Source organism: Impatiens glandulifera, chromosome 9, assembly GCF_907164915.1.
Source record: "Impatiens glandulifera chromosome 9, dImpGla2.1, whole genome shotgun sequence".
Classification (NCBI taxonomy): domain Eukaryota; kingdom Viridiplantae; phylum Streptophyta; class Magnoliopsida; order Ericales; family Balsaminaceae; genus Impatiens; species Impatiens glandulifera.
Genome location: NC_061870.1, coordinates 24,793,478 through 24,804,419, shown reverse-complemented (window position 1 = coordinate 24,804,419; position 10,942 = coordinate 24,793,478). Strand labels below are relative to the sequence as shown.

The window sequence follows — 10,942 nt, the reverse complement described above, 5'->3', positions numbered from 1 at the left end:
AGCACATTGATGTACGGTATCATTTTGTGTGTGATGGGATTGCTCGTGGTGATATTGTTGTGAGCAAGGTGAGTACACACAATAATCCTGCAGATATGATGACCAAGTCACTTCCTATTACCAAGTTTGAGCATTGCTTGAACCTGGTTGGTCTTCATTGCTGAGTTATGCCCTTAGGGGCTTTGGTGGAAGAGGTTTGATTTTGTGGTTATGCTATCAAAGATTGGAATTCATTTCAAGGTGGAGATTGTTAGAGTTTGTGGCCCGAATTCTTATTGGGTCAGCGGGCTTTGCCCACACTGTATGGACTTGTAGTCTTAATGGGTTTGGCCCCTTTTAATTTACATCATATTTTAGGGTTAGACAATATATAGAGAATACAATTGTCTTTTCTCTTATTCAATTTTTACATTGTCCACCAAAAATTGTACAATCTTCGATATAGTGAAACATTCTCTTCTGCCCGTGGTTTTCACCCGTAAAGGGTTTTCCACGTAATCTTGGTGTTCGTTCTTCTTTTCGCTTTTATCCTCGTTTATTGTGGTTTGATTCTAACAATAAGTTGCATTCATTTAAAACTTGATAAGAAATAAGATAACATACAACTTATTGATGCTGAATATTATTTGGAGAATTCACAACAACAATTAATACATTATTAATAACACAAGTAATAAACACGTTTATTCCATTCAAAAATAACATAAAGAAATGGCTAGTACACAAAAATAACGACAAATCATAAAATAAGATTGTTTAACAAATCACGATTTTTGCACATAACTTCGAGTGGCTGAGCTTTGGGCATAGTGAGACCCTTCCCTTCACTTAAATCAACTAACTCATTTTCACTTAGCCTCTCCCACTCAAAGCATTGGATCAATGAGGCCAATGTAAGCCCTATAACACGTTGGGCTAGCCCTACTCCAGGACAAACTCTTCGTCCCATCCCGAATGGCAGTAGCTTATGTCCTCTTTCAGCTTCTCCGCCTTCAAATCTCTTAGGATCAAACTTTTCTGGTTCTTCCCAAATATCAGGATCCCTATGCATGGCCCATGCATTTACTAGTAACATCGTTCCACGAGGCACGTCGAATCCAGCAATCTTGCAATCCTCTGAAGGCATATGGGGGACAAGGAGTGGTGCCGGTGGGAACATCCGAAGGGTCTCGTAGATCACCCCATGGAGATAAGGTAGTTTAGCAAGATCGGGTTCATCTACAAGGCGGTTTTGGCCGACTTGAGTATCTATCTCATCCGTCGCCTTCTTTAATACCTCGGGGTTATTTACTAATAATGACAATGCCCATTCTAACGTCACCGATGATGTATCCGTTCCAGCAAGTATCATAACCTACATGATGAAGATTGTTTAAAAGTGATATATAAAAAGAACTCCAAAGATAGATGATTGATTAGGTCTCACTTACTAGAATAAGCCCTTTGATTATATCATCGGTATAATAATCTTGTTGGTTTTCTTGTAAAGCAATCAAGTGGTCAATCATAGAGTTGCCACCTTTAGAAAGTCGACGTTGGTCTATGAGGCGTTGGAGGAAGCCATCTATCTTCTTTTGAAGGGTGAATAAGCTCTTTTCGTAGTTTCGAAAATCAAATAACCTTAGAACTGGTAAAAATTCTACAGGATTTGATACACCAATTTCGAAAATATCTCGTATGAGATTCTTGAATTCCTTAGCCTCCTCATAATCTGAAAGTTCTCCTTGGCCGAAGTATCTTTTACCGGCAATCATCCTCATTATAACGTTAAACGATAGCTCCGATAACCGAGATCTTTAAAAGAATTTAACAAATATATCATCATTACATGATAAAACCGGTTATATGACACGATTCATAAATTTATGTGGAAACAATATGTACCTCATATCCACAACAGTAAAGGTGGAAGAAGAAGACACTTGATAAAGGCCTCGAAGGAGATGTTTGACTTCGTCTTGTCGAATGGGTAAGAAACGGTTGAGGCGGGTTGTAGACATAACCTCGACCGTCATGAGACGGCGCAGGTTTCTCCAATGGTCCCCGTAAGGTGCATCACTCATGGTGGTGTGATTGTAGCTTAAGTACTCTCCAGAAATAAAATATGGCCGGTTTGCTAGAACGATGTCGTTCTTGGTGAAGCATTCTTCAACAGCAGACGGGGAAGATACAATCACAGCAAGCCGGTTTCCCAGTTGAAGGGAGAAAACAGGGCCTAGTTTTTGTGAGAGCTGGTGAAAGGTTCGATGAGGAAGGTCGCTTAGGAGATGAAGATGTCCGATAATCGGAAAAGTGGGCGATGGACTAGGAGGAAGGTTTCTCTTTAATCGTTTATGAGATGAGAGAAAGTTTAATATGATGGCTACAAAGAGGATGGAGATTAGAGAGGCGTATAACATTAAGGTATTAATTGGATCCATGTTTGCTCCAAGGAAAGAAATTGTTTTACTTGTAAAGTGTGGTGTGTGTGATTTTAGTGAAGATGATGAGTATTTATAGAAATAGTAAAGTTTGTATTTATTAATGAAAGACTTTTCTCATTTTCAACAAGTTGGACTTTTCTTTAGATATATACATTTGAAAATGGACTTTTCTTTAGATATATACATTTGAAGATGGACTTTTCCTGAGAGATATATACATTTGAAGATGACTTTTCTTTAATATAATAATTAGCTTGGAATTTGATAAATAACTTAATGCATAATTCAACTATAGAGGGGTTGTCTAGTTTAATTCAAAATTTTATGTTCGTTTTTCCATTTTTGGGTGTTCAATGAAATGGCAAGGTGCTTAGGGTTTGAAAAATCATCTTAATAGTTCTACATAGCTCCACTATTAACTTTACTTCTATGACCAATTTGAGACAAGGTGCAAATGGTAAACTCAACTTATATTTAATTCAAATTAAATTTATTTATCCTATTATTCAAATCATATTAATGAATAATATGGATTGGGTACCCATATTAATGAATAATATGGATCGGGTAAACTCAAACTAAATTTTAGTTTATAACACATTTATTATGTTTATCTCTTTTGACATATTATGATACGAATAATTATTATTTGACTAATTTTACCTCATTTAATACGTTTTTAACTAATTCAACACATTTGTAACTCGTTTAACTAATATTTGATTCGTTTTAAATCGTTTGACCCATTTTGACTCGGTTAATATATTTTTAGTTTTAATAAATATGTAACTCGTTTTAATCCGTTTACATTTTTTAGGCACTTTTAACACACTTTTGATGCATTTAACAAGTTTTGGCTCATTTAACACATTTTGGACACATTTAATATTTTCGGTCTTATTAATTTATTTTTTGTTCAGTCTAATATGTTTTTGACATTATTATACGTTTTTTTATCCTATTTTAATATTTTAATCACTAATATAGTTGAAAAAATAATAAGTGGAATGAATATAAATTATTTAAATAATTTACTAAACAACAATAGTAATATATCATTTATATATGGACTATAATTAATAAATATATTATTATTGAGTTTTCAAAAAAATTCATCTTTTTCCGTTTGAAATGTACGATAATATATTGGAGTTAGAAGATAATAAGTTTAGATTGAATTGATAAAAGAGAATTTAATTAATTTAATTTAAATAATTTAGATAACTCTAACTTAACCTGATATAAATTCAACTTGAATTCAATTCAAACCAAATTACTATTTTGGATTTGGTTATGATTGGTTTGGGTCAACTCAAACTATATATATATATATAATCACCCCTATTTTGAGATAAAAAAAAAAATATTTTCAAATTATTAATTATTCCAATCCTATCATTATATTTAAAAACATATTAAATAATTAAGTTATTGATAACAAAGTATTAATAAAAACTTGTCAATATAATTATACAAGGTAAAGTAATTAATAACTATTATGATTCCACACATTTAAATTTATTATATATATATATATATCATTTATAAGGGATAACCTTAATAACAAATAATTTTAAAATTAACTTGATATTACACAAATAATTTTAAAATTAACGTGATATTACTTCATTGCCTGAAAAAAAAAATATAAAAAGTGTGAGATTTTTTCAGCCAACATTGTCACATAATTTTTTCTCTCGTTACCTCTTCCACATCATTAAGGCCTCGTTTGATGAAAGGGTTTTTGGGATAAAACCCAGTTTTTATCCCAAAACTCAATCATCAAATCAAATAATTTTATCATATAAATACTAAAATTACCCTCTAATTTTATCATATCTCTCTAAACCATCATTCTCTCAAGTCTCATCTACACCATATTCTCTAAAGTCAAAAGTTAAATTAGTCTTTCTAATTTTAAAAACCATTTTTTCCTAGTTTTTATCCAACAAGGATTTTTAGGATAAAACCCAGGAAAAACCCAAAAACTTTTTCTTCAAACAAGCCGTAAGAGTTTTCCGTGGTAGTATGTATACGTTGCTAAATCTTACCATTTCATAACTCTTGCTTGGTTAGAAGTTCAGTCGGTATGATATATATTTGCGCGGATAAATAAGCTTGTTAGGATACAGTAAGAACATTTTATTGTTTTTTTGAAAATGGCTTGAGTATTTACTGACACATTAATTATGACGGTAAATTAATTATAAAGATGTTTTTCATTAATTTTGAATATTAAAGAAATAAAATGTTTAACAGAAAAATATAAATTTTAGTTAAAAAATATTGTTTAAAGCTATTTACTTCTTCTCATATTGTTACCGAGAGAAATAAACTATTTTTATATTAATGAAATCAACTAGTCTTATTTATTTAGTTATATATATATATATATATATATATATATATTATTTAGTAACTTACGAGGACGAAATGAGAACGGTGATGACAAATAAATGTTGTATCGAGTAGACGATTGAGATCCACTATGGGAAATAGGATAGGAACTATTGGTGGGGATGTTTAATTAGAATGGTATACATACTTTCGGGTTCCTCTTGCTGATTTGGTGCTCCATCCTACACCACCTTCATAAAAAATGATTATTTTATAGGATATGTCAAAATTAATGAAGAGAGAATAAAAAGTCAACATATATTGTGAAGGTGGTATAGGATGGAGTGGTGACATAAATGATTAAATTGATGTCACTAGAATGCAATTGTACTTTTTAGGGTCTTAAATTTTTAATATATAATATTATTAATTATATATTATATATTATAAAATATATATTTTACATATAATATTATATTTATTTTAAGCTAATTTTTTTCATATATATATATATATAATTATATTTGTTTCTTTATAATACGCTAACTTTTTTTCCTTTCTCACTCAATATTATATAATAATATATATTACTTATTTCTCTCTATATTATATATATATATATATATATATATATATATATATATATATATATATATATATATATAATATATTAATATATTAATTTTTTCTCTTTTCATATTATATCTAATATATTAAAATAGTTTATCTCTCCATAACATTTTTATATCACTAACTATAATTATCTTTTATATTATGATTATCTTTTATATCACTAAACTTGATTATATTGTAGCCAGAGTCGGCCCCGAAGTTTGGGCTGCCCTAACCTCGGTAGAAAAAGTTCGATATATTTTTTGTTGCCCTAAGTCTAGTTTTAAAAATCGATAAAAAAAAATTTTTGGTAAGACTTTAACTTATAACCACATTAAAACTTTAAATATATAGCTTGAACCACCAAGATACAGCCATTTATATTTAAAATTGTAATAAATATATCTAAATATTTTGATATTTTTAACAAATGGGCTGCCTAAGGAGTGGGCTGCCCTAGCCCAAGGGCTTGCCGGGATTGTAGCCGCTTTTTCATCTCTAATATTTATTTTATCATAAATTCAACCTAACAAAATCATCTTTTAAGGTTAAATTTTAATCTTTATTTTTTTATTTTTTTCTTAATCTTATATTTATCTTATAATCTTTTCTTATTTTAAAATATCTATTTTTTTTTTATTATAGAAATATCATACACAATATATCACAAATATTATCAAAGTAGGTTTCAAAATCACCAAAAGCATATTAATACTCATACAACCACAAATATTTTTTTATTTTTTTTTTGTAATGAATGATTTAGTTGATTATTTATTTAATTTGTATATTTAATATGTTTTTGATAAAATATACAATTATTATATTTATTTTAATTTTTAGGAGCCTCAAAATTTGAATTTGCATTATACCTCCCAACTCTCAGGGTCGGCCCTGCTTATGGCTACCTCGTTGTTGAAAACTCTTAATTAGAGAGGCAAACGTCGTTCACATCTCGAGTCGTGTTGAGATTCGGGGACAGTACAACAAAAAAATACTTCTGACGACGCTTACAAAAACTTCTACCGGCCTTAAATGTGTCGTAAAAATATCACCGACACTTATTTTTGCACCGACAGAAGCAAGACCGGAGGAAATTATAACGGGGTTGAAAGATTTCATACGAGGAAGTCACTTTTTTGGAAAATTTTAAGACGAGATAAGAGTTTTATTGTTTGTGTTTGTAATTCAAGTATAAAAGTCATAAGACTTGTTGTTTGGATTGTTTGTATTTCTTTTGAATTTTGGTTCTATCTTTCTAGGTTGTTAGAAAGATAGACGAAACCTTGTCCGATTTTTTCCTTTCTGAAATTTTTTAATAAAATGATAATAAGTCGTTTTCCAAAAAAAAAACATCGATAAGATTAACTTATGTATCGCCAAATATCTATTTCATTTTTAGCAATTTGTTTTATATTTGGACTTTTTCAGTTTTCTTTATCAATTTTATCTGAATTTATTTTATTTAATTAAATAATCATTAAAAAGGAAATTGTATACTCATTATTAACATTTTAAATAATAACAAAAAATATAAATTCTCTCAAAAAAAATTATATATCTCATAAATATAATAGTCAAATAAACAAAATTAACTTGCATATTACAATGTTTTAATAATATTTTAATAGTTTAAAAAATAATTAAACTAAAAGACAAATTATATTGTAAGATATTAAAGTGTAATCTCAAAAAAAAAAAATATTGAAACAATCGTCACCATGATCACTACCTTCCATCATCTCCATTTAAAGTAATACAAAATAAACTCAACAATATCATCTAATGGAGAAGAAAATAAAACAAATTGAGACATGTCCATTGAAAGTTCAAATTGCAAATAGTGTAATGCTTCAAAATAAGGAGTGAAATAGACACTTTTTTTATGTTTTCCCGTTAAAAAACATTTTACATGATAGTTTTTCTGAACTAGACAACCACATCTTTTACTACACTAAAGTTTGATACAAACAAATTTGAGTATTCAAAACATATCCTTAATAATACATATCAGGTAAATATTGTGTGACTACGACTACTAAACAGATAAAAATATTATTTGAACCAACATGTTGATGCTTTGCATACAAATGTATCAATAGAAAAAAAAATTATAAACTCGCCAACAAAAATCATATAAGAAACCATCATTTGCAACGCATGCATTAAGAAGAAGACAACTTATTACCTTCACCAACAGCAATAAAAGAAAGAGCATGACCTGGGGATATAACTACTTCTTCCTTATTACTCTCAACATAAGTACATATAGAACATATGAGGCTATAAGAACTTTCTTATCAGCTACAAAATCGTAGGAACACTATAAAGACAAGCAAATCAACTGAATCGTTAAGTGGAAGCACACTCTAACATGATTCACAATGATAAATGGTGTTTCAGAGATAAATATAGCTCCCAACAAGCTAGATAAATACAGTTAATTGTTGTATCATCGACTTCAGTTGTTTTTGAAAAAAAAAAATAAGATACCAATATTTTGAAAAAAATATATTATATTATTTTTCTGTAATTGTGGATTAAAAAACTTCTCAAAATAAGCATATAATAATAGTGCGGAGAACCATTTCAATCTGAAAAAATGATGAAAATGCATGAGAGGTTGGAAATATGTTCCACTACAACAAACATCATTTATGCCGACGCATAGAAGAAGTTACGCCACAAAGAAATTTTAAAAAGTCTTATATTTTTTTCCTACGCTTAAATTAATAATATTGTCAATTGTTTTACAAACGTGTCAACTCGTGTAAAGAACTCAATATTATTTACTTTATTGATGATTTATTGTTTTTCCTTCCTTTCATTTTAATGGTCCCTTGTTTTTTTTTACTGTGCTTAAAATTTTCTTTTTTTAGCTAAAATATAGTATACTAGTCCTCATAGTCATGAATCCATTATTCAATTTAGAACAAATGGAAATAAAATATAAGATATTTATTTTATAAAATAAATTTTATTAATTTGTAATATTTTGATTAAGGTGCTACGTACAACTAACTATTTGTAATAACTTATTCTATTAGTCGCTATTTGGATTCTGTCTAGTTTGTTTACAATTTGGCCACATACCGAACGAAGTTTGAAACAATACTTTTTGCGTCTTAAACAAATATGACAAAATTGTCTATGTCTTGATTTCAGTAATTTATGAAGTAATGGTTGTTTATAATTTTTTAAGAAGTTTACATTAGTAATTTAGTGTATAAAGTTGTTTTTAAACTATCAGAACATTATTAAAATCTAATAATATGCTAGTTTTTTTTATTTGAATATGATATGATTTTATAAGAGAATATTGATGAGAGGATTTTCATTTCTTTGATATTATTTAAAATGCCAACAATGAGTAAGAAATTATCTTCAAAATGTTCTTTTTAATTATTATATAATTAAAAAAAACAGATAAAATTATTAAAAAAAACTAAAAAATGATGACGATGCTTAAATTAATAGTACCGAAGTTTTAGAGCATTGGCAGAAGTTTTTTTAAGCGTTGTCGGATGTCTTTTTTGTTGTAGTGGGACAAAATCTCGACAGTTATTTTGAACCGTTTATTTCTCACACAAAATCGCAAATTTTGTAACTGTATGTTTAATTAAATGATTTATCCACCGAAAATAGCAACGCAAGAAGGATCCATGCCAACCCAATGAAAGTCTGTCGGTATTACCAGGACCCTTTGCCCCAGAGGTGACTGCAATGAGTAGAAATTTGACTTACCGGCCCACTAGTAAAAAATCAACCTTTACCGACGGTTATTCCCGAAGGTTTTATAAAACTCTCCTAAATACTCCCGAGAGGAGTAAATCTTTCGGTATTAAAAATAGATTTCGAGAGAGGTGTAAAACCTTCGGTTTTATTGATTATTACCGAAAGTTCTTTGTAGAACCTTCGGTTTTTACCTTCCCAAAAAACCAAAAATAATTCTAAGTGTTGGATGTGGGTTAATTGCGAAGGTTTTTACAAAAACCTTCGGTTTTGCAATCCCGGAGATTTTTAATTATGAAGGTTATTCAAAGAACCTTCGGTTTTACCTTTTTTGAAATTCTCTTTTGCGAAGGTTTTCCCAAAAACCTTCGATTTTGACTCAATTAAAAATAATTCTAAGTTTGGTAATGGTTATTTCCGAAGGGTTTTTAATAAACCTTCGGTTTTGACTAATATCAAAAACGAAAGTAATATGAAAACCTTCGGTATCTACCTCTATAAATACAAACCCTAATCCTTCTCTTTTTCATTCCACTCTCTTCTTTCTCTCTCTTCCGCGCCGCAGCCGCCGCCTCCTCCACGCCGCTTCTCTTCTCGCGTTCAAGTTTGTTTCATTTATATTTTTTTTTGTTTATATTAGATGTATATTTCTTATAATGTAATTTATATATATTATCTAGATTTAGGGTAGTTTAAATTATTTGTTTGATTCATTGATTTAGGATGGGTGATTCATGGAATAGTCTTCGGCGTACACCGGAGAAACTGCATCCGTGTTACCAGAATCTGATAGCACAATCAGAAATTGCGGCACGTGAGAAAGAGGTGAGACAGATGACGCTGGAAATGGAGCAAATCCGATTGAGGGATGCAGAAAGAGGCCGATTGCTCAGTGAAATTAAAGCGGACAGGGCCGAAATGGCCCAGAGATTAGAGAATCTCGAACAGGAACTTGTATTGTTGACGAGTCGACTGAATCAACCACCCCTCCTCCCACCCCATCTAATAATTTATAGATTAATTATGTGTTTATTTGTTTTTCCGTACGAACGATGACAATATTTTTATTTGTTTTGTTTTAATTTTCATGAATTATTATTATTATGTTTGGTTTGGTTTGGTTTTAATATGTTGTTAATTAACTATGTTATTTTTGTTTACTTTTCACCTTTTTTTAAAAAAAAAACAGCATGGCCAAAACCGAAGGTTTTCAAATAAACCTTCGGTTTTGACCCCTACTTAAAAAAATCTAAATAATTTTCTAAGTATGGGAAGGGTAAAAACCGAAGGTTTATTTGAAAACCTTCGGTTTTGACCCCTGTTAAGTAAAAATCTAAATAATTTCTAAGTATGGGGAAGGGTAAAAACCGAAGGTTTATTTGAAAACCTTCGGTTTTGACCCCTGTTAAGTAAAAATCTAAATATTTTCTAAGTATGGGGAAGGGTAAAAACCGAAGGTTTTCAAATAAACTTTCGGTTTTGACCCCTGCTTAAAAAAATCTGAAAATTTTCTAAGTATGGGGAAGGGTAAAAACCTTCAGTTTTGACCCCTGTTAAGTAAAAATCTAAATATTTTCAAATATGGGGAAGGGTAAAAACCGAAGGTTTTCAAATAAACCTTCGGTTTTGACCCCTCCTTAAAAAAATCTAAATAATTTTCTAAGTATGGGAAGGGTAAAAAACTAAGGTTTATTTGAAAACCTTCGGTTTTGACCCCTGTTAAGTAAAAATCTAAATAATTTCTAAGTATGGGGAAGGGTAAAAACCGAAGGTTTATTTGAAAACCTTCGGTTTTGACCCCTGTTAAGTAAAAATCTAAATATTTTCAAAGTATGGGG

General features: G+C 29.8%; 1 protein-coding gene across 1 annotated transcript; it reads right to left on the bottom strand.

Moving 5' to 3' along the window:
- Positions 1 to 721: 721 nt before the first annotated feature.
- On the bottom strand, positions 722 to 2,460 carry LOC124915649 (cytochrome P450 81Q32-like). Its single transcript, XM_047456404.1, has 3 exons — positions 1,885 to 2,460; positions 1,431 to 1,794; positions 722 to 1,354 (listed from the first exon to the last, which is right to left on the bottom strand). The coding sequence occupies exons 1-3, from the start codon at positions 2,418 to 2,420 to the stop codon at positions 740 to 742; spliced, it is 1,515 nt and encodes a 504-aa protein (XP_047312360.1). The 5' UTR covers positions 2,421 to 2,460; the 3' UTR covers positions 722 to 739.
- Positions 2,461 to 10,942: the final 8,482 nt, after the last annotated feature.

Coding starts and splice junctions, on each gene's coding strand:
- LOC124915649 (XM_047456404.1), bottom strand. CDS start 2,420: ATGGATCCAATTAATACCTTAATGTTATACGCCTCTCTAATCTCCATC. Junction 1,795..1,884: donor TTTACTGTTGTGGATATGAG/GTACATATTGTT, acceptor ATTCTTTTAAAG/ATCTCGGTTATCGGAGCTAT. Junction 1,355..1,430: donor TAATCAAAGGGCTTATTCTA/GTAAGTGAGACC, acceptor TTCATCATGTAG/GTTATGATACTTGCTGGAAC.